General features: G+C 41.3%; 1 protein-coding gene across 1 annotated transcript; it reads right to left on the bottom strand.

The window, feature by feature from the left end:
- Positions 1-1,019: 1,019 nt before the first annotated feature.
- Positions 1,020-24,092, bottom strand: alx4b (ALX homeobox 4b). The gene is made up of 4 exons (XM_085412511.1): positions 23,435-24,092; positions 13,237-13,550; positions 4,950-5,078; positions 1,020-4,624 (listed from the first exon to the last, which is right to left on the bottom strand). Exons 1-4 carry the CDS (start codon positions 23,775-23,777, stop codon positions 4,304-4,306), a joined length of 1,107 nt encoding a protein of 368 aa, XP_085268637.1. The 5' UTR covers positions 23,778-24,092; the 3' UTR covers positions 1,020-4,303.
- Between the last annotated feature and the right edge of the window lie 924 nt (positions 24,093-25,016).

Genomic DNA, 25,016 nt, shown 5'->3' with positions numbered 1-25,016 from the left:
ACTTGTAAAGCAAAAACAAAGAACATCTGTGTGAAAAGAGGTTCTATATTTTCTTACATCTCAGTTTATTCTAGCTCTGGCTACAGCTAGATTGACCACCTGTAGGTATTTAAAGCACATTCAAACTATTAGGCTTAACTTTCAGTCTAATGGCTTAGGCAGAACATCCCATCTGGACGCTGTTGATGCGAGAAAAAGGATGGAATCGGATATCAACCCCAAGAACACAGAAAGACAGAAAGACACACATCCACACTCGCACACACACATCACTAAAAATGTTAATTATTTCATTTTTAGAGGCACCTATTGTATTTTTCTATTTATGTTAATAAATGCGTGTAATTTTATGTTCAGTTCAGTTACATTTTTTTCTTGTATCACCATAAGAGCTATTTATGTTGGAAGATAAAGAAACGACCCTACAATTTTAGTGAGAGATCCACAACAATTACATGATCCCATGTGAACAACAATTTACTAATAGCGGGGAGGAAGAACTCCCTTTTAACAGGAAGAGACCTCCGGCAGAACCCTGCTCAGGGAGGAGCAGCTATGTGTCGTGACTGGTTTGGGAATGAGGAGAAAGAGAAGAGATACAGAAGACAGAATGTTTATGCATTCAAATGGAAATATGTTGATGTTTTTGAGATTTGAGGTAACTATTATGAGGTCTGATCGTTCAGAACTTTTTATGTAAGGAGACACATTTTAAACGGATTCTGAATTTAACAAGAAACCAACAAAGATGATTTCTCTCTGTATGGAAGAAATATGATCTACTCTTAACTAGCTGACCATAGATAAACAGTTAAACAATAGGTTCTACTGTCAGTGCTTTTTTTGCATATACTGTATGAAAAGTTCGTAGGTCACTGTTGTGATCATGCAGTACACTGCTGAGTGTTTTTAGAGTCTGAAAATTTTACTTTTCTCTTTATTGTGCTACTGCTGAAAACATAAAACATTGCACAACATTATTTCTTATTGTTTATTCAAGAAATGTTTTCAGCTGCTCCCAAATTCACAAAGGACAAAAACACCAAGTAGCTCCAAAAGTTATAACTATAGAGCCACTACTTTTGGTTTTTCAATGTGTCGGTTTAATAATTGTTTACAAGTCGCTGTCCATCTATCCGTTAAATACAATCCTACAGCCAGCATTCACTCACCCAAAGAAACAGCCCAAATAAACCAAACTCCTTCTCTTTCAGAAAATGATTGTGGTGGACATGAGTTAAATTTCTTAACCTTTCAAAGAAAGAAAAACAAAACTATTTGCACTCATTCTACCACTGGAGATCAATTTATTTCAAAATCATTTAGAAACCATCATTAACAAACACAGCGAGTTACTTCTGTACAAAAATACAGCACATGAGCAGCGCTAAATATGGACGGGCTTCGTTTTTTTTCTCTTTTTTTAGTTTTTCTTAGTTTCTCCTGGGACAAAACCAAAACCACGTAGTCTCTGGCTTTATTAAAGGAAGCGTCCCAGTGGAATAGGCAAAAATAATGATTAAAAAAAAACTCGGACAATCTAAGTGCAATAACTTATTGCACTGGCACAATCATACATGGAAATATTTGATTAATATACAAAAAAACGCTTAAAGCCATAAACAAAATGTGAACAAGTTTTCAGCCTTTCTTCCATGGCTACTTTTCAAAATAACAAAGAACATAATTTTACATTTCTCGGCAATATTAAGGTAATACTTCATTGGCTTATCTCTTGTGGTCCATTATTTGACAAATAAGCAAAACAAATGTACAAGCAAATGAACAATATTATTTATATTGTTCATATTCACACAATATGACATTACAACCACGGATTTCAATTGCTTTATTTCAGTAGTATCAACACGGACGGAGCTGCAGAGGAGTGGAGCACTGAGGGAGTACCGGCAACGCAAGGTCAACTTGACAAAGTAAGGATTGAGCCACACATTTCTAATCTTAGAGGTCCTTGTCTTTTACTTTGCTGAGGTTTGAGTACCCTCTGCAGGGAATATATAAAGAGAATACAGACATCATCATCTGGTCCTCCTTAAATGGTCTTTCCTTGCACACACAAAGGTAAACGTTAACATTTTTGATGTTCTGAACGGAAAACATGGTTGTACATGCTAGTGCATGTGAGTCCCTCTCTTTGGGACGTCTTCATAAAGAGACCAGAATGACACTAAAAATGAAAAGACAATGTAGAGGCTGAGCAATCAGCATTTTTCCCAAGAAGCAAATAAGTATTTTATCCATCTTTTTCTGTGCAGTCACATCATTTCAGATTATCTGAATCCTGTTGTTTTGCTCTCTTTTGCTTGTGCTTGTTTCCATCGCACTGTACACACAGTGAGACAGAGAGCAGAGGAGTAGTAAATGGACAGTTCTTATGTAGCACGTTTGCTTGTATCAGTCCTAGGCTTGTATTAAGCCTAGCTCAAGACTAAAAGAAAACGTTGATAAGGATCCCCGCTGAAAAACGTTTTAGTCCAGGACTAGAATTATTCCAAGTCCAGGAAACTAAACCTTGAAGATTAAGACCAGTAAGCAACCACTAAGAGGACAGAGCCATGCAAGGTGTGGGCCTGTCACTGTCACTGAGATTAAACTGGGTTTGCTGTCATGACTGGATTTTGGTGTTTTTGGCTGTCATGTAAAATACCTTCCTAACTGTAACTGAAATATGAAATGAGGGAGGTGAGCAGTGGCCAGCGGGCCCTTTTGTTTTGGTTTGAGATGCTGACGCAACATTTAGTGGTTGAATAGACAAGTATCACCATTAAAAGAGGGTTTTTTATATTGCTGAAATCTCAGATGTGACTGCAGCAGTGGGTCACAGTAACTCAACCACTATAATCATATACACTTGATCAATGAAGTCATTTGTCAAGCAAAAGCACCAAACAAACTGTTGAATTGATGTTTAACTTTATCTTATGTTACCATAAACTGAATATCTTTGGGTTTTGGGCAGCGAGACATTTTAAGACGTCACACTGGGTTTCTTGCCATCATCCACGCAGGAGGAAAGAAAACCGATATGTAGCCCAGCATGCGTCATAGAGAGATCAGCCAAAAAGCTAATGAAGCCTGTCTCTAGCCTCGGCCTGGAGCCCAGCTCTGGTGACAAGCTTATTCCGGCGGGGTAACACACACACAGATACCCCTACAATCACTGGACATGCTCACCACATTCCTGTAGTCCAGCTCTAATGTCATCACATTGACCAAACATTACTGAATGCTCTTCGGGACGATTAGGCCCACTGATTTGGCCTGCAGTCTCTGGCATGTATAAGATTCTGTTACCAAGCTATGAATCGAACCTTCATCCCTGCTGAGCCCGCGTCTAGTGATGAAGCGATCACTTCTGTGTGTGTGCCGTATGTCCTCACCATGTAGACTGTGATGTACTGCAGCTTTCACAGGGCAGAAAGGCTCATTTTGATGCTAATTAACTGTGTCTATTCCTGCTGGTTGCTGATTAGAGCTGGCGTGGTAAGCTGGTGTTGAAGGTTGCTGCTGTGCATTCCTGTGCCAATGGAGACACCATTTCCTGTAACCTGAAGCCTGAGCCTATTAGTTGAACCTGTGGAGGGAACCCTGGGAGGGAAATGACAACTTCATTTGAAATTGCTGCCAATCCAAGCCCTGCCCTCCACCCAGACTCAATTGGCAGGCCATGTCTGCTCTCGCTCAGTTAGACTCTGTTCACTTACTCTGCCCTTCTCTGCAGGGAAATAAACTCCCAACAACATACTAGTGAAATGTACAGAAATGAACTGGTTTATGCAGTGGAACAGAATGGTGTGTGGTGGGATGGTCGGTATAAAAGATAGGATGAAGAAGGCAAATGATGTGAATCAAGATCTGCTCTTTAAATGACGATACCGTACTTGGCATTATAGGCTATAAGGCTATGAGGACATTAATAAAACCAGGTTTGGGTTTGCTGAATTTTACTGAAAACAGCGTCATGTTAAACGGTTTATTGGGGTGTAAACACCATAGTTGCATGAGACCTGAGAGATCAAGGAATCAAGAATGAACATCTAGGTGATATTCTCATCTAAGTCACACCTCTGCTTGTCTCTCACTTTCAGCATCTGCTGATTATCATAGACACAGTTGTCTTGGTTGCATCGGCAGCTGCGGTGGCCTCTGTTATCTCCACAGTCTCTCCCTGTTCATTTGACCTGTGTTATCATTAGTGCTCGCCTCCTCCCCCCATAGTGCTTGCTGACGGCTGCTCCGGGGCAGGGGCCTTATGGGGGCAGGTTGGGATCGGGCTGGAACATCATGTAGCCCAGGAGATGGCTGCACTGTGTTCCTTGGCCTTCATACGCAGCGCAGCTATGCTGGAGGACTTTCGATCTGGATCAACATTGAGATCATAGCCATTGATTCCCCCACCGATCCCAGCGCCCCCAAACAGACTGCCCATATGAGTCTGTCCCATGTGGCTGCTTCCTGGACTTGGTACACCCAGGAAGTCAGAGACGCCTCCAGGACCGTGAGGGTGAGGGGGCATGCAGGAGGGCATAGAGTCACAAGGCACGACACAACCGGGCACCGGAGATGCCCCGCTGCTGCTCCCTATCCATGAAGGGTTCTGGATCTGGAGAAGAAAAGGAGGAGATATTTTCATAATAACTGTTGTTTCAAATGAACACATGAAAAATATTAGTCCCGCCATAGTAATCAGAATCAGAATCAGAATACTTTATTCATCCCGAGGGAATAGTCACCTGCACAGAATTATTTTTGATTTGATTTGATTTTTTTGCCACATCAGCTGCTGTTAATAGTAGAAGCCCTCAAATTTAACACTTAGACCGAAGAAACGTTAAGAGAGAGCAAATTTCACACTTCCTAACTGCAATTCTGATATCTGCCATCAGGTGTATCTGTAATGTGCACACCACTGAGGACTGAACATTTACCTGTGCATAGTTCTCAGGTCGAGTGAGCAACGGCAGCTCGTAAGCTGTGGAGAAGTGCGTGCGGACCTGTTGCATCTGGCCAAAACGCTCTCTCTTCCTCCACTTGGCTCTGCGGTTCTGGAACCACACCTGCGAAGAAAACAGACTATCAGGAAAATACCTCTAACCAAATAGAGACCAAACACTATCAAACAGAAATGTGAATATCCTTCTTAAACGAGGCCATTAAAGCTCCTAAAAAGTACACAGAGTGCTTTAGTTTTTCCCACAGAAAACTGGGCCATCTTCTTGCTAAGAAAGACAAAGTAAAAGACCACATAAAATGAGGACAGTGAAGCAAATAAATTCTCCCGCACATGAAAGTACGAGACCCGATTTTAAGACTTGACGTGTCTTTAAAGTGCCGTCCACACTGAGCTATTGATGTGAAAATGGTGAGTCTCCCCTGGTGCTGCATGTTTCAGCTCCTCCCTTTGATACACAGACGTCTGCCTCCCTTCAGGCTGCCCGCGTCGACAGATCCACATCTGGGCCTGTAGCCGTGCATAAATCACTCTGAGAAAGGTGTGCTCTCTCCCACATGTCAGCACAGTGGGATCCAGTGGGGAATCCTCTGTATAATCCATGGAACAAATGTTGAACTTTTGACCAGGACATATATATATATATATATATCACCTCCTACATCGTTCCCTCGCTCACCTGGAGACCGCTGGAAGCACTGTGAGAATCATGTTCTTTGATTTCTCCAGTGCCTTCAACACCATTCTTCCCTCGGTTCTAAAGGACAAGCTGGTGAACTCTGGAGTGGACCATCACCTCACTACCTGGATCCTGGACTACCTCACCGACCGACCACAGTATGTGAGGACTCAGGGCTGTGTGTCGGACAGGGTCGTCTGCAGTACGGGGGCCCCACAGGGAACGGTTCTGGCTCCGTTCCTCTTCACCATCTACACTGCAGACTTCTCCCACAATTCCACCCAGTGCTTCCTGCAGAAGTTCTCTGATGACTCTGCAATAGTCGGCCTCATCACTGATGGGGACGACAAGGAGTACAGAGGTCTGACCCAAGACTTTGTGGACTGGTGCCAGCTGAACTACCTCCAGATCAACGCCAGTAAAACCAAGGAACTGGTGGTAGACTTCCGCAGGCACAAGCATTCTCCACTGCAACCACTGAACATCCAGGGTATGGACATTGAGGCTGTGGACAGCTACAGGTACCTTGGTGTTCATCTGAACAATAGACTGGACTGGACTCATAACTCAGACGCCCTCTACAGGAAAGGGCAGAGCAGGCTGTACCTGCTGCGGAGACTCAGGTCGTTTGGAGTGGAGGGCCCACTCCTGAAGACCTTCTATGACTCTGTTGTGGCTTCTGCTATCTTTTATGGCGTGGTCTGCTGGGGCGGCAGCATCTCTGCTGGGGACAGGAAGAGACTGAACAGGGTGATCCGAAGGGCCAGCTCTGTTCTAGGATGCCCTCTGGACCCAGTGGAGGTGGTGAGTGACAGGAGAACGGCGGCTAAGCTGTCATCCCTGATGGACAACATCTCCCACCCCATGCAGCAGACTATGACAGCACTGAGCAGCTCCTTCAGTGGGAGACTGCGGCACCCACGGTGTGGGACGGAGAGATTTCGCAGGTCTTTCCTCCCCACTGCTGTCAGACTCCATAATAAAGACTTTAACTGATCAAGCACACACATCCATACATATGCAATAATACTAAGTGCAATAATCCTTTCTGTCATCGTTGTATTTTTACTCAGTTGTATATAGTATTTGTATTTGTATTCTATTTTTATCTTATTGTATATTTATTTTATTTTATTCTACTGTATATAGTATTTTATTTTATTCTATTCTGTACAGTTGTGTACTGTATTTATTCTTATTGTATTCTAATTTTTGCCTCATAACTCTTGCACTGTCCACTTCCTGCTGTGACAAAACAAATTTCCCACGTGTGGGACTAATAAAGGTTATCTTATCTTATCTTATCTTATCTTATCTTATCTTATCTTATCTTATCTTATATACTGTATATATGAGCATAGAGTATATGTATGTGTGTATATTCATCATTAGCTTTACTGAGCATTGTTTGTAGCACATGAAATGACTACTGCTCTTCAGATTTGTAGACTTGCTACTTCTCAGAGGGTTGAGCTTTCGGGAACCTACTGACAGACCAAGTGCAGGCTGCTTAGTCCACTTCTCCATGACTGCAAAGTAGAAGATGGCTATGAAGGCTGAAGCCTAAAAGAACTCCCCAAGAACATTTCCCCCCTAAAATCTTAGTGTTAATTGATGTGATGCCTAATACACTGTAGAAATTCATGATGTTCTACATACTGGAAGACAAATCTCATCACTTTTGCTCTTCCAAAGGTTTCTTCCTTATCTAGGGTTACACGATATTGATGAGTGTGGATAAAAATAAGGAAAAATAGATACTAGATATTGATTACACACATACAACTACCTGGTAAAATAATTAATGTTTTAATAAATGAAGAATTCATTTGTTCTAATAACAAACAATGAAAATAATATTCAGTTGCAAACTTAGTACTATTCTGTTTTATGTAGCCCAGTTGTGTGTCCTATTGTTTTGGGAACTAAAATGAAAAGAAGATGATTAGCAAATAAAACAGTACTTTGCAAAAGTACTGTTTTATTTGGCATAGGCATGAACACATTTATTCTTCAACACAACCTGAACTCTCTCAGGCAAACTTGCGTGTAGTTTCTTTAAGCGGTCTGTGGGAATAGTTCTTCAGGCTTCTTGAAGGACATTTAAAGGTCTTTTTTGGGTGTTAGCGGTCTTTTGTTCTATTCTCTGTGAAGATTTTGAGGTCTGGGCTCTGGGGAAGCCATTACATAAGCAGTAGTGTTCTACAGTGTATTTTTTTTCTATCCAGGTATACTTTTACTGCATTGTCAGTATGTTTGTGATCATTGTGATGTTGAAGCTGCTGCCAATGAGATGCTTTCCAGACGATATTGCATCAAAATCTCACTGGGTCCTTGACACCATGGGCTGAAATGCAGCTCCAAGCCATGACAGAGCCTCCATTGTATTGTACAGGAGGCTGCACTACCTCTCTTTTCACTTTCTCCGTACATATCGACAACCAGAAATATAAAATCTACCTTCATCACTCCAGAAGAGCTGTTGTCACTGATTTTCAGTCCAGTTCTTGTGTAATGTGGCATACCTCTGCCTTTTCTCCCTGTTTCTCTACCTTCAGAATGACTTCTTGACAGCCACCCCTCCACTCAGGCAATTTCTGATGTGGTTCCAGTAAAACAGTAGATGGACGGATCTCACATGTCCTGTGTCAGGTATTTGCTGGATTTCCCCCCCTATTTTTTAAGGACCTGACCTTTTGATAGACTTGCCACTTCTTCTGCCATGGTGTGTTATCTTTGGCATTTTTTGTAGATTCAATAAAATAAATATGAACAAATGATGCGCTTTTGTAACAGTTGGCTAGTAAAAAAGTGCCTAAAGATAAAATTTAAAAGTGATTCTTTACTAAGATGCGTTTTACATACAACACTGGTTCCCTTGAGTTCCCTTGAGTCCCCATATCCCTTGAGTTAGATGCTTTTTTTATATTTGAGTGATGCATAAGTCACTGTTAGCTGGGTTAACAAACAAGAAAAAACATTCATCTAAAAATGGTCAGTTAGAAAGATTGGACTGAAAATGAGAGAGAAAAAAGAGCCAATGTCCAAACAAAACCTTAGGCCATTTTAAAAACTTCTGAGAAAGTCTGGCGCCTTGGAAGCAAAATATAAGGAAATAAAGGGTAGTCCAAGACTTTTATACAGTACTGTATGTTTCAAAATAGTCAACAGATACAGATTAAACCATACAGATTATCACAGCAACTGCATCTTTCGTTAAACTTTTTTTCTGTAGAATTTTCTCACATCTCCTTGCGAGAGAATAGAAAAAGCAGAGGGGGTTACTGGGAGTCTCCACATGTTTATCTGTATCTATTTGTTGGTTGTTTGAATCTTATCCTCCCTGGAGAGAAGGGGGAAACTTCTTCAAAGAGAAAAGAGAGGGCAGCCTCGGTTTGACACAAGGGTTAGGACTTGGATTGTTGGGCTGATTCCCAGCCCAATCAGCTTGTGGTTTTCACAGTCCCTGACATGCAATTTCCCTTCAGTCATCCCCTTCAAATCCCCACTCTTGTCTCTGGCCATTTCTCTCAGTCAACAATAAAGTTTGGTGGCAGAATTGAGCACTGTCGTACAAATGCATATTTGCAAAATGCTGATTTTCTTATAGTAAGGACTTGACTTTAAACATATGAGATAAGACCACCTATAAGCACCCTAACCTGCAAACTCATCGTCTCGTTTTTTTAGATGCATTGACCTCCTAGCAAAGTCAAAGTGAATAACATATCCATATGTCTGTATTTTTGCAAGAAACTGACGTAAAGAAGTCTCGTCTGACTCCGACATTCTTTGGGTCAGCTGGTGAGATTAGAGAACAGCTCACCCTTACTGAGTGGTAAGCTGATATGTGAGGTTGTGACTGAACCCCAATGTCAAGGTGAGGGGTTGGAGCCCTTTGAATTATATCATATGTTTGGAAGTAGGTTTGTGGGTCTATTTTATACTCCTCCTGAGGATTTGGGATCTATTATTGTTTAAGATTTGTCATGCCTTTCCTTTGGTGGCTCTTTGGTTGCACAAGCTCATAATATCACAAGTTTCCAAATATAAGCCCCAACATGAAAACAGCAACATTAAGTTTCATTACAGCCTCAGTTCTACAAAGATATGTTACTAATGTGATTAATGTATTACCAGCTCAAGGACTCAATTTTCCTCCAGATATATGCAATTCTGGCAAAGTTTGAAAGATGGCGTATAAGTTTGTCCATTTACTAACTCGCCACAGGTAAACCACAAGGTCTTTATGATGTCCACGGTACCCTCATTTAGTTTTATAGTAAATGTAACAGTCTATTGATACAACAGTGATTGGTACAAGCCAGGTACATTGTAAACAGTTAATCACAATGTAAACTTACTTATATTCTAAAGCCATTTCAGACTCTTCAAGAATTTTTCAGGGCCCTGCACGAAAAATACGTGTTTCTTTCTCAGCAAACCTAAGTTTTTAATTTTAATTGTGATTTTGACAAATAGAGATGCCTCATTCAGTTTTCATACTGTGCTGGCACCACATGATATGTAGCTAGACTTCCTGGATTTTTATAATATTTAGATACATGCAGGACAAGAGCATCTACTGGATCAACCATCAGAGTCGTACTGCCCTTCCCTCCGTCTTTGTAAACTAGCCTTAATTTTTGGTTACCTGTATTATGAAAATAGTCACATTTCATTTAAATATTTATAAAACTCTTTGAGGAAATGTTGTCAGAATAGCAACAGAGCCTGATGAATGACCTTCTTGATTCTGGTCTTAGATTGTTATCAAAAATATTTAAAAATCGCATATTTCAAAGCTCTGCTGTCAGTCACCCAGCGCCGTTATTGTACTCCCACTCCTGTGTTGAAGCTCAGGCTCTTCTGTCCCTCGCCACCCCGCCCCCAACTCCGACCCCTCTCTCCATGTCTCTCTCCTCCCTCCGTTTTAAGTCAGTGAGGGGAAGTGGGGATATTGGAAAGTGAGATGGGAGAATGTTCAAACTGGAGCTTGTTTTCATTTCATGTTTAATTTCCTGATGCCTAAGCCCTCGGCTTTCCGCAGCTAACCCCTCTGACCTTTGAGAGGCGTGCAGACAAGAGCAGTGGACCAGGCGTGCACACACATACACACAGAATCACACACATTTGCATACCATGTTATACTCACATTTCAAAGTTGCTCTCCAAAAAATGCAGTATTTTAACCTGGACCCTCTCAAGCACTTACTGGAAGCTTTTTCATAAACAGTTTCTGAGCACATATATTTCCCTTGTCTTGGTTTCTGAGTGTGTAATGTTTCACAGAGAGTTTGCTCTACGTAGCTTTTCCTTTGAACGGCAGTAGGAACAAGACCCCTGCCAAATAGTTTGGCAGAGAGATAATTCGGGGAACATTGTGGAGTCAGATGTGTCCCTTGCTGCTCCATCTCTCATAGTCCCTGACTTATAAATTCATGCAGTTCTTGAGAAACTGGTCACTGCTGTCTTTGTGCAAGCAGTTTTCCAATTAACATAAATTGTCTTAATTGTTTGTCATGATGAACACCAGTGGTTAATAATATATAAAACCCAAAATGATGCTATTTACCAACTACACACACTCACGACTCCTGTTTATTTTATTTTAGCAGACATCTGCAAGGAAGGTGGCTCAGTGGTCTTGGAGCTCAAATAGCTTGGCGGTGATACAGTAATTGCTAAAGACGCTGACAGCGAAATGCAGCTTACAGAGCCATTAAAGAGCTTTATTTATGCTCCAGAGCCAGCAGGCAGAGAGAAAGGAAGAGGGAGAAAGGGAGGGCAGAGTCAACAACTCCAAAAGCAGCTTTGAAGTCCAGCCGTCTCACCTCATCTCTGTCATCTAGGACCACTGCAATTGATAGACTGCCTCAGCAGTCAATCACGTACAGCCTCCTCCTCCTCAATAAAAAGTAGGCCGTATGGTGAAGTTCAAGTCACGAGGCTCTGAGCTAATTGCTTCTAAAGAAAGTAATGGCACCAGAAGTCACAGATTGTGTTATTGGAAAGCTGCAGCCTGATTTTATGAAGACATTCAACATCAAAACTGAGGATGAAACCGTAGGACCTTGACACTAGCAATTTGGCAGAAAACATCTGTATTCTGGATTTCAATTGCTGTTGTTTTGCAGATGAAAAGGATTCTCGATAGCTTTCCGAGCATCGAGTGCCCCTTGGTATTCAACAATTGGATATCCCTGGACTTTGTCTCAATGTACCTTCAGTTGAAATTGTGGGGTTTAGTCTTGATTGCGTGCATATTTAGGGTTTGATTTTAGAAGTATGGGTCAAACCTCACAGTGACTCAACAGAGTCTGCAGTGTGCCTGTCAGATGAAGACGTTAATTATATTCATCTGGGGCATAGATGGGTCTGTGTGAATGCAACATGAATGTACTTATTTTACTGTACCACCACAAGGACCAGGCCCGGTTCTCTGTCCCTGACTATGTCTCGGACTATGTGTGGAAATTGAAACTGGCATCTCAAAGTGTTTTTTATATCCATGCCAAAATAGCTTTGATGGTGTTCCATGTGTTTTCCCTCATTGCCTCCAGAGCTGTGCAGCGAAGTAGTTTAAACATGGCGGTGTGGGGAGAAACCCTTGGCCTCTGACCCTTTCCAGAGTCTACACCGTGTAAGTGCTAAGAGCAGCGTATTCCCTAAGTCTCCTCCATCCCACTCTGATCTAAAACTGGCAGGCACAAAGACAGATGGAGAACAATAGGCTTTGCTGTCTAATGCTAGGAACAGTCTTTGTAACTCTCAGCCTTCCCTGTCAGTTCCCCCAATGATTATCAGCGTGCAAACAACTGTACTCATGGAAACTGTCTTAACAAGACAGAAGGACACCATCAGCTGCTTCAGCAAGTGCACGGAAATGACATATGTTTGTATTAAAGTCTCAAAGTTCTCCAGTGGACAGACAGTTGTTAATTTCCCACTCACAATGCAACATTGTCTTTAACACGATCATGCTCATTCCTAAACCATATGTTTTATTACAGTGCCAATAGAATCAAAACACCTAATGTTTGTTTGTTTGTTTTTCCCTGAACCATGACTCTGAGTGGGGGGGTATGCATGTGACCCAGTCTGTCTGACATCTCTATGCTGGTGTTGTTCTTACATCATCATAATTATGTTTGTCCACAAGCGCAACTAACCAATCACACTGTTGTGATGTTGCTTTGGACTGTCGAGGAAAATGAAAAGAAATGATTTTGTTCATATAAAAGTCTCTTCTGGGACAAGCATTACAACTGTTTTTATTAATTAATGTATACAATATAATAAATATATTATCAAGTTGCTAGTGATAGTTTTGGTCAGCTGCAATCTTGATCCTGGATCAACATTTTTGTGATTGATATAGGAACAACAACAACACGGGGATATGTCATAAAGTAGATTAATTGTGTATTACAGTAATTTGTTTCGATGACATAAATAAAATCTGGTGATATTTTGATTAGATGGCAGAGATTCATTTTCTCTTATAAATAAAGGACTTCTTAGATTATGTCAATGCAGAAAGGTGCTTTTCAAGCGTAACCCTCTGTTTTGACTTCATCCTCACCTGTACACGGGCCTCTGTCAGGTCTGTCCTGAGTGCCAGCTGCTCACGGGCATATACATCAGGGTAGTGTGTCTTCTGGAAAACCTTCTCCAGCTCCTCCAGCTGGTAGCTGGTGAACGTAGTGCGATTGCGCCTCTTCTTGCCTTTGTTGCTCTCGGCCTCGCTTTTTTCCAGTGGGCTAGAAAGGTCCGACCCCGGGCGCTCGCTCTGCCCCTTCACTCCAGTGTCCTTTAGGTTCAGGTAGCTGCTTTCCATCCCAGGAGGGTCGACGCTCTGGGGCAACTCAGACTCTGTCAGGCTGCTGCTGTCCTTTCCTGTATTTTGGAGATAAGAAAAGTAAAGAAGAGGTCAAAGCGTTTATTTTTAACAGTTTGTTCTTTTAAAGGGGCACCACACAAATTTTATACGTTCTTTTTTAGTTCAAAATGCTCTCAAGCACTAAATCGCTCAAGTACTCCTTCTGTGGCTTCCTGTTACTGCTCAAAACTTTAATGTGGAATTTAAAATGTGAAAATACAAGCGTTTGGGTGAAGCATTAAAAGATGAAGGTAATACTTTATAACTATACCCACAACTAAAGGTGTAATTCCCCTGTAATTAAATGGAATCTCAGTGTATTTTTATTTAAACTACAGTGTCATTATATTTATATATAAATACTTAAAGGTAGGTACCTTGCCTTTTAATTACAAGAGAAGGACAATTAAATAATACAAAATTATGAACCATGATGCTCACCATCATTAGGACTTTTAAATAACAATGTAGAAATATAAAGATATAAAAAGACAAGATTAAGTAACTCCATAATGCAACCCAAAAAGTGCAACGTTTTAACGATATTTACGTAGTTCTTAAAATTACTCACACACGACTTAAATTTACTGACAGTATAATTATTTCTTTTTTCCTGTAAAAACCTAACTTGTTACCCCCTTTCTTTCTAGAGTACCAACCTTTAAGTATTTGTATGTAAATATAATTGCCTTGTAAGTTTAAATGAAATGTGCTGAAATTCCATTTGATTAAATATCAATTACACCCTTGGTCGCTGTTCGTATTATAAGGTGTTAACAACTTAGAAAACATTCTCAAAATTGACTAAAGTGTGGCTTTACTGTGAAATCAGTTCATTTGTGTAATAATAAACAGACAGTTATCTTTCTGACCATCTCACAGATGAATAAAAACTGCCATGTGTTCTCAGTAATAGTCCCACGTTTACAGTTAGAACATTCATTAGAGCAACGTGTCTTTAAAATGTGGCTGAATGATCACATTCAAGCCACCAAGAGTGTCTGCTCATCGTCACATTACAGCATCCCCGCCAAATGACATTTACTTTAAGCACACATCATCTCTGTGATGTTTTATTTTAAGGTTCAAAGGCCTCGTCTGTGTGCAGCAGGAAAGAAAGTTTGAAAGATATGTCACGACGCATTGGTGTGACCTGCGACACAACCCTCGAGCCCTTCTCCCCTCACATCTCTCAATCACGCCACCTGAAATCCGAGCCACACAAAATCCTGTGCGTCTCGGGCCGTGTGTATGGCGGGCCTTGTGTATGGGGGCAACCACGCTTACCCCACGGCCTTCCCCCTGAGATGTAAACAACATTGTGTTTGTCACCTTCAATTTTCAGTGCATCCATTTTGTTACAGACCTTGCTCTGTTCCTGTCAGCACATGCTGGCTTTTTGTTTCCTTTTAAGAGATGAAGAAAGCTGTCCCTTCTCCTTCAATAAACAAACAGCCGTGTGAATAAATAAGCAGAAGGGCTCTGGTTGCAGGCCAGTGAGAACAGTGTGCTCGGTCAGCCTCTGTTTGCCTTTCCTGCAAATGGGCATGGAGAGTGCCCTGTCCTAACTGTATTGGTCTGAAACCAGCGCATAATGGTCTCCTCCATATAAACAGACTTGTGAGTGTTGTGCAACACCACCATTACTTTAATCCAACAGAATTTTTCTCAGAGTTAGGAAGTGCCAAATGATTGAAAGTTATGGGCTTGTATGCATGCATTTGCTTTTGTTACGTTGCATTTTTCTTCTGAGTAACGTCAGTAATCGCTGTGTGTCATTCTTAGAAAGTTACCTCACTGAAAGAGTTGACACCTTTTGACACACAGTGAGTCACAGAGTCTTGTTTTTTAGTGGTTAACAAGATGACTGAATAGTTTTAGGGTGATGAAGTTAGGCGGTGGTTGTCTGCAACAAGCATGTTTGTTTTCATGGATTAGTACGCTTTGGGCTTGTGTGTCCCACAATGAGATGTCAATAGTCATCCCCTCAGAACTGCTGCAGCCCTTCCCTGCTTTCTGGCTCAGACCTACATGGGCTGAAACACTAATGGAACAACACAGCGTTGCCCAACTGGAGTTCATGTCCTCATACAGCAGGTCTTTTTACAGTCTCCATGCAGGCAGATATTCTGACATCACCAACCCCTGAGCTGGCCTCGTATCCTCGAGCTACGTACAGTCATTTTATTCTGCCTCTGGGCAGGAGCATGGCTCTAGTGTTAGTAAAGTAAGACAGGTCAACTCCAGGTTCCTGTCTGGCATTTGCATCTATGAGAGAAAATCCAGTTATGCCCCTGAGCAAGGGGCACATATCCTGTGAGACTGCAGCTGCACACAGATGAGGAGATGGGAAAAGGGTAGGATGGAGTGTGGGAGGTACTCCAATTTGTCAGTGCAATTAAAAAAATGATTTAACATTTTGTTAAATACACATATTTCTTTTCTTATCCAGACATTGGATCCACTGATCAATGCCAATCCCATAACCGTAACTAAATGTGAGGCTACCGTGAGCAGCCTGCTAAAGGCATAAGGACTGGAAAGATGAGGTAAATTGCTTGCCTGTCACTAAAAAATTCCACCAGGAAGTAACATATATATAACATATAGTCATGTAAAAGAGGAAAACTAAGTACACCCCATGATTCAGTAGCTTGTAGAACCACCTTCACCCGCAATAACTTGAAATAATTGTGTTCTGTATGACTTTACCAAATGTCTCACATCATTGTGGAGGAATCTTGGCCCACTCTTCTTTATAAGGTTGCTTCATTTTACTGAGGTTTGCTGGCCTTGAGGTTTGTAGCAAGAACTTAAGGTCTCTTTGGTTTCTGGAGCATTTCAATTACGTTGAGGTCGGGCTTATACTGGGCCATTGTAACACCTTTATTCTTTTCTTTTTCACTCATTTTGCTTTAGATCTGCTGCTGTGCTTAGGATCATTGTCTGTTTGCATACCCCAGTTTTGCCCAACTTATAGCTTTTGGACAGATGGTCTCACATTTGACTCTAGAATACTTTTGTATACAAAGGAGTTCACTGGTCGACTCAGTGATCCTAGGTGCCCAGGTCCTGTAGCTGCCAAACAAGCCCAAATCATCAACCCCCCACCACCATGCTTGACAATTGGTATGAGGTGTTTGTGTGGATCTGCTGCATTTTCTTTTCACCAAACGTGGCACTGTGCATTATAGCCAGACATCTCCACTTTGGCCTCCTCTGCTTAAAGGTCACTAAGTTCTCGTGGTTTGTTTAGATACAACTGTGCAAACCTAAGCCGTACTGCCATTTTTTAAATTTTTCTTTTAGAGAGAAGAGTAACTTTCCAAACAAGCCATACTTATTCTGTCTTTTTCAAATTGTACTGCCTTGAACTTTAACATCTAACATGCTCAGTGAGGACTGTAGAGTTTGAAATGTCGCTCTTGTCTCTGACCTTGGAGTGGATTTTCTGGGACAGTAATGATAACATTGTGTTAACACACATCTGAATGCTCCAAACCAGCAAAGTGCTAAAACTTCTACTTTTAGAGAGGTGGTCACATTTGCTAATGATCAATTATTCAAATGCATTTGATTAGCAGTGCCTGGCTCCTACTTACCCTCTTAATTCCCATGGAAGCAGTAAGGGTGAACTTAATTTGTCACAGGACTGTGTCTGGTAAAAACTTTGTCATTTTCAGTTCTTTGTGCATAGATCCAAAAAACATGCCCTTTAACAGAAACATTGTAGGGTATGACAATCAAAGAATCCTGAATAGAAATATATAGGGGAATTTGCCAAAGATACTACCAAAGAGGGGCTTTGTCCTGCCCTTGCATCCAAAGAGCCATCCTGAGCTACGTGCTTTATATCAGCTGAACCCAGAAACATATATTTCAATCCAGTTTTATTGCACTGATGCACACACACATTTAACTTTCATGACCCTTTCAGTTGTGTGGTGGCATGCTGTGTCTCATATCCCATTTTCAGCACTCTGATGGGATAACCGAGTGACAGTGATTGTGTCAGCACTCAGGACTGGGTTGTAAATTCATCCATAATGTGGTAAAACTTTGCTCAAGCGTGGTGGAAGTATAACGTTAAAGGGGAACATTTTTTTGAGGCAAAGTCACTCATCTAAACAGATTTCATCAGATCTGAGTGGTGTGTTTTTATGCCCCTTACACTGTTTAAACTGTGGTTATGAGTCTCTCTCCATTCATTTAGGTTGGGATTTGATGTTGTTATACTGCAGTATATTGCACTGGAAATCCCATAAAGCAGTATTGACTATTTGCAATCATTTGCCTCAAGATTCCTTAACTTTGTTTGTTGTTCTTTCGTTGTTCTTTGGCGATTTTGCAGGAGAAATTGAGACTGTTGCGAGTCAGTTTTGATCACCTGGCTGTATTTTGCTCTTCCTGAAATCTATTTATAGATGTATTTTGGGCTTAACTAGTTACTAGTCTACAGTTAGTTAACTGGCTACAGCATACATCCCTATAAGTGTTAATAACTGTCTCATCCATCAGATCCAAGAAGAGACTTAATCAGGGATTTTCCCACGCTGAACTCTCCCTTTAAGTCTCTGAGCTTAACCCAGTCTTTTACCACCATATTTTACACTGGAATCTGCAATAATCAACATCTTTTGTCTGTCTAGTATGCCAAACTCATCCCTTTTCTCTCTGTCACGCTAACCACACAGAATCCTTTCCCACAAGCATCTTTCAGTTTTCCCGCATGCTGAGCTGTCTCTTCTGCACGCTGCTCCGGAGAACACAGCCATCACACACTGCTTTCTTTTGGGAGCCAAGATTCCACTGCGCTGGCTCCGAATTTTTTTGGCATTCACAGGAATGTGTTTTTGACAGTTGTTCTAGTTTGAGCATTCAGCAACGTATATGTGAACGCACCATCTGCGCAATGTGCCAGTTTCTCTGTGACAAGCTGCAGACCTCTTCATTTAGCCGAGGTCAGATGTTTACTAGGGTCAGCAATTTAATCACTGCTGAAAACAGAGAGAAAACATCAAAGTGTAATTTAACTGGTTGTAAAGCAACAGGGCACCCTCTCGGTTTTTATGGAATGGGACAGGGAGGGTCAAGTGAAGCCAAATAAAAGAAACACTATAAATTAGTAACCTGGGGAAGGGTTAATGACCAAACACTAAATAGGGAAGGGAATGCTTTTAAACAAAGTGCTCTGAAATGTTCTCTCAAAGCATTCGGAGCTGACAGCAGCACTCCACCAAATAAAGTCAAATATTCCTTCAGGTTTGGTTGTCAACAGGTGACTATTAATTTACAGTTAATGTCGGCTCGCAGACATGCTTCGGCCCGGATTATTTTTTTTCTGCACCGCGCTCTAAGACCTGATGTTGACTGTTGTTTCCTCAGTGGAAGGGAGGCTCCCAGATGTTCCTGAGGAGAGATCGATGCCAGCGGCTCATGCAAGAATGCAGATTCCCTGGGAAACAGAAAAAGTCTTTCTGTTAAACCTCACTGCTGTCATATTACCTTGGGCTGGGTCGCTCACTGTCTCATATCAAAATGCGCAAAAAATAGTTGTGGGGTTAAGGTCGTTTGAGGGGAAACTAGTGGAAGAAGAACACAAGTGTCTTTCTTAAACGTGGAGAATCTTGAGAAAAACATTCACGTGTTTGAACTGTATATAAACTGCATATTAAGCATTAAGATAAATAACATTTGCCACTCTTGGCAAATGTTATTTATTGGCAATGTAATGTGGCAATGCTGCAACATTACAATTAGGTTGGTCATTACAAAATCCCTCTCTTCTAGTAGATCACAGTGGCAAGCAAATTCTTGCCATTCCCATGTCTCTTTTTGATCACACTACAGTCCTGCGCGGCCATATGTTCGCATTGTTCAACAACCCTGCAGAGGTTAGATTAGAGTCAGATTTAACTGATGAAAGTAGTAAAGGTGAAGCCACAGAGCCAGACTCAGCACAACAGGCCCCACAGTGTGTGCCAGCTGGCCCGAGTCAGTCGCTTTATTTTTGGTATGTGTGTTACCTTCGCCTGCAAGAGGGATGACTGAATGTTTAAGCATAAAAGCAGCAAAACACAGCAGAAAGAGTGAATGCAGGAACAGATACAAGCAGGAACTTGACATTGAGAAAAACAACACCCCACAGTACAAGATCTCGGGTTGCCAAAGCTATATGGATGTATATTTCTTTTCATGGCGGGCCAGTTGCTGCTCCTTTGCGTCCCGAGTCACACATTTATATGAGCCACTGCTTCCAAGCATTCACTCATTACGTATTCAAATTTATTCTGGTTCGCAGAAGCATGCTGGTACGATCACAGGTGTCACTCTGGCGCTCGCGTTTTTGCTAAAATCAACACAATGTGTTAGTCATCAGCACATGTGTATCCTGTGACATCACTTCCCCAAGCCTTTTAATGCGTACTTAGAATACTGTATTTTGACAGGACGCTTTTAAAGAGCTGCCAGGACTTTTTGAGCTTGTGTTTTGGTTTTCATATGCTGAGAAAATGTTTTACATATCACAGGATGCTCAATGTCCCACTGAGGAGGAGGAGGGGTTGTTTAAAAGTACAAAGATTGACAATTGTTGTACTTTCGGAGTGTATAATTTGCTTTGGTTATTTTGTGAAGAGGCGAAAAGGATATGAGCCTTTAGCCCGAGTTGTACTAGTATTACCACAATACTAGTGTCTCTCTGATTGCCACCTTTAAGCCTTACTTTCATTTTATAAATACTGAGTGAGAATACTCTAATGATTGCTTTATGTTCATGAAACAATATGATCTCCTCTCTGAAGCGAGCAGCCCCTATCAAAGGCAAAAAACTGAAATTAATTAAAATTAAACAGTGAGTTCAATAAAGTGCTGTGCACGTAAACAGTCGTTCCCACACATGTGCCGCTTTCCTGGAAATCCTCTCATTTCTCTCGAGTCTCTCAAATCATTACCCAATCTCCATGTCTGTTTCTGACTCCTTGCTTATTTGTACAAGGTATTGTTGAGACAGGGTTATGTAAACCAGTCCCACTTTGTCATCTTGGGGACTCTCTGTAGCTTCGGAGATCTGATGTTTGGGGAGTATGAATAATAACTATAGGATCCAGTAATGCACATCTGCCTTGCATTAATGCGGCCCTCTCCTGCGGCGCTGACCTGCATTCCTCAGCTCTCGATCAGCTCCAGGGATTTTTATTTCATTCATCGCCATGTGAGCAGGTAGTCGGCTCCATCCCTGTCTTCACTGCAGGACAGTCTACCTGATTAACGTAGGCTTAGAATGAACAGTCCCACCGATCGGAGCCACTACTGTGCACGGCTGCATGTTAATTCATGCTTGCTGAGTCAGGGTTGTTTTCTGCTTTTTCTACACACGTGGTTTATGAGACAACGTTGTATTATTAATAAACAAGATTTAAGAGTATATCCACACCACCTGAACCTGGATGTTATTTTTTAATAAAGTAAATTTTAAAAAAAAAAAAGCTTGAAATATTTTGATTAATATTTAAATTGGATTTTAAAATATTTCTTAGATTTCTATAACTTTACAATTTTCTCAGATGAATTGTACTGAGCTGCACTGAAATCATGTGAATGTAAAGGTGTTTCAGGGGTTTTGGATCTCCTAAATCAAAGGTGTAAATTTAAAAGAAGAAATGTGGATATTATGGAGCAGTTATTAAATACATTCCACGATAATATAAAATTCCAGTTCTTTGCACTTTATGTATATTTAAAAAATGGCAGTTTTAATACATATCTAAAAGAGATGGCCTAGCTGGTTGCCTCTCTTTTGGGTGTTTTGATGTATGAAAACAATTTCATGTAAAATCTTCAGAATGACATAGAGATTTGCCATAAACAGCTTTAGAGCCGTAGCTGAAGTTACCACATTCAAAATTCCCTTTGGGGACAAGACAGTTTTGTCATCATGATGGAGATAAAGCATCAGTATTGAGCAATATATCTCCCATTGAGGACCACACATAACAGCACAACCTTGTTGACGCCTGAGGCTTTGGCAAGTCCCCAAAGTATCCTCCCCAGAGCCACGATGCCTTCATCTGGCTGCAACATTTTCAATATTAACATTGCACAGCTCTCCTCAAGGGAGGCAATGTTGCATTTAATGATGGTGTTTAAATGATTCTGTCAATGCACTTGCCAAGTCGATTTAGTTCAGTGCAGGGGTGCTGAAAATGTTGGAGGCAGAAAAGGTGACAGTTCAGACTAAAGTGAAGAGTGACACCATTTTTTTTTTTCTCAGAACAAAAAAGAACACTTTGCACTTTGTGGCTGTGTGATGGTGGTTATACAAAAATGTATACTGCCGGTCTCCTCCTCGCAGATCACGCAGAGCAGAATTAGACCAAAGCACTTTTATTCATTATGTGTAATGAGCAGTTTTTAGATCTCAAATTTTGGAACTTTTCTGAACTTCAGTGAGAACTGCATTAGATGCATTTAGGATGGATTGCTGCAAAGGACTCGATTCACTTAGTTTTAGCTGTGATCCCAACAGATGTTTTCGTCTATATCACTGTGGTAAACATCTGGAATTGACGCCAACCGGTCTGCCTCAGTGTTCACCAAAATCTGATTTTTGATGTAGAATATTATAGAGATATGACATAAAAATATTTAAGATTACTGTCTGTTACTTTTTTCACCCTATTGCCCTTTTGACCTTTTGTTACTCGGAATAATTTGAATCGGATTCATCGGCTTAATAAAGTTGTCTGTTTTGATTTTAATAAAAGCAAAACCTTTTCTTTTGCCGACCTTAAGCGTGGCTCCAGAATTGTCGATTGTCGCAAAACTGTAAAGCTTTCATTATAAACGCTATTTAAATGCATTTGGTACGAAGTTGACTACACGGACAATTAAGGGACATAAACTAAGCATTGCTTTTGGCTTATAAACCTCCATCAAATGGATTAATTAATATTAACAAAGACACCTGAAAAAAGAAGAATTTGCCCTTTTGTGTTTACTCTCACAGAATAAGCAGGACTTGCTGGAAAGAAAATTATAGGCCCTGCACATCCAAAAAATTCTCCAAAAATTAGGCCTTATGTTTCATAGGCTGTAAGGCTGAGGGTTCCGCGTAACGCAGACAGGTCTCAAAGTGCCCCAAATAATAATAATAACAGCAATATTCCACGAGTTGAGTTTATTTGTCAGCGATCAAGATAATTTATTGTTGACGATAACATGCTGCAGTTGTAGTTGAGTGAGAATAGTCACAGCGGTGCTGCGGGCTCGCCAGTCCAGCGATGCAGTGACAGACACAGGAAACAAAATTCTGCGTTAGTGCTTTTATTTTGTAGCGTCAGTGCGCAAAAAACGGACAAAAAGTCGATTTAAAGGCACAAAAATACCAAACTGCCTTTGGTCAAAGCGCCTCATTAAATCAAAATAAAACCCAGAGGTTTGATGCATTAATTATAAGTCACCTTGCAGATGTACAAGTACCTAAAATCCTTTAATCTCACTAGACTTGTAAAAAAAAAAAAAAATCAGCCTACTTCTAATATTTACTTTTTCTGCAATTATCCGGATTTAAGGGCTTTAATGTGAAGGTTATATTCCTGAGTCAGAACCAGTTATGCTCAAAGAAAATAGGTCTGTTTTTCAAAATGTGTTTTCTTTTCATACCTCGGCTTCTCCAGTCAGGCTGATGGGTTCAACAAACGAACTTATGGCACACTAATGCGCACACTTTCTCCTCCTCTCTGCTCTACTTTGACAGCTTATTTTCACACCGTGTGTTAGACAATACTATAAATTGCACTTATTGCTTGCAAATGTCCGGTCCTGCCTCGCATTTCCGTTAAATTTCTGGCCAACACATATATTCCCTGCAGAAATCGCACTTTGTCTTGTGCGCACTCACCATAGCAGGAGATGAGCGTCCCGTTGTGTGTGCTGTCCGGGTGCAGCTTGCTGCCTTCCGGGGGAGTTTTGCAGGTCGGTCGCTGCATGAAGAGCTGGTATTTGTTGAAGGTGCCCTCCTCAGCGCCATCCAGTGACTGGCAGTCCGGCTGGAAAGGACTCCTGGACTTCTCTCCGTAAGCCTGCCCTTTACCCGGAATGAACGTGGGACTGTATTTTGTTTCAGTGGTTGGGAAAGTCCTGAAAGGGTTCGCTTGGTGATCTCTACTTTGCGCAGTAGATGTACTATAATATGAATCCATCGATGTCATATCGCAGTATGAGACGCACGTATCTGCGTTCATACCTAAAAAGATATATTTTTAAAAAAAATCCACACGGTTCTTGTTTCCCTCCCCTTCTACAGACAGCAGATATTCTCCCAAATTTCTCTCGCACTGACAGGCTCACACTGCCGCGCTCATGCACACACACTCTCACACTGGCGCATCTGGGACTGGTTAAAAAATGAATCAGATGTTTTCCAGAGACTGCAGACTGAACAAATGCTAAAAGCCCCCTGAAGGTTTGTCGGGGTAAAGAGAAATGCCTTCCTCAAGCTGATGCCGCCTCAGTAGCCTACAGTGGATCAGACACACGCAGCACTCCGACCTTCAGGCTCGACGCACGTCTGAAGTAGGGCCCACACCGAGCTTCAACCTCCGCTATTATGCAGCCAGTAGAAATGGGAGGTCAAGCTCAGAAGGGGGACAGTTTTTTTTTGTAAACACGCGGGAGATACAACACATGACATTAATGCAATTAGGGGATGAATATGACCGCTTTGATTCCCGTTGTTGCATGGCGTAGGACCTTAACCTCCTACTTAGAGAAAAAAATTATATATTTTTATTAACCTTTAAAGGACTCTTCCCTTCCTTTCCGGGGAAGCCAGATGCTTATTAAATGACATTTGTGGAAACATTTGTGTTCCAAATATGTGGGGGAAAAGAGAGAAAACAGCACAAGTGTAAATGGATCAAGCCGGAAATTCGAGCAGCAACAGCTCCTAAATTCAGTCGTCGTTAGACTTCAGTGTTGCATAAATGTTTTGTTTGTGTTTATGTTGTGGAGGCCCGCACGAAGCGCATTATCAGGGGGGGTCCGTTACTGCGCACACGTCCATTCACAGTGGAGGAGAATCAGAGCATCATTAAGCAGCTTTGCCATTTGAAAATGAGCACTTGTAAATATCGAATTGGCCTAATTATGAATCGTTAAGCCCATCATGCTCGCTGAAATAGGTTACTTGGCTTCGTGCGCAAAGATCTGGTACAACGAAGCCGCGCCGGCAATTTGCCTTTTCTAGACTATAAAACGCTGGAATGAAGCAGTTAAGGAAACAAGATGGGCCTTTATGTCTGTCGGTAGTCAAATTGGTTAAGCTGGCTCCAATCACGTCCTTAATTTTAGGATATTGTCAAGATTACCTAAGAGTTTGAGAGACAGCGAAAATGAGAAAAATAAATCCCAAATCTTTTACAATCTGGCGCAACCGAGCGTGTCTGATTCGCATTAATATCACATGGTGACATGGTAGTATA

Source organism: Rhamphochromis longiceps, linkage group LG7, assembly GCF_057381845.1.
Source record: "Rhamphochromis longiceps isolate RC_006_pf linkage group LG7, R_longiceps_female_GT1.1, whole genome shotgun sequence".
NCBI classification, from domain to species: domain Eukaryota; kingdom Metazoa; phylum Chordata; class Actinopteri; order Cichliformes; family Cichlidae; genus Rhamphochromis; species Rhamphochromis longiceps.
The sequence above is the reverse complement of the archived record's forward strand: the minus strand, read 5'-3'. Positions and strand labels throughout refer to the sequence as shown.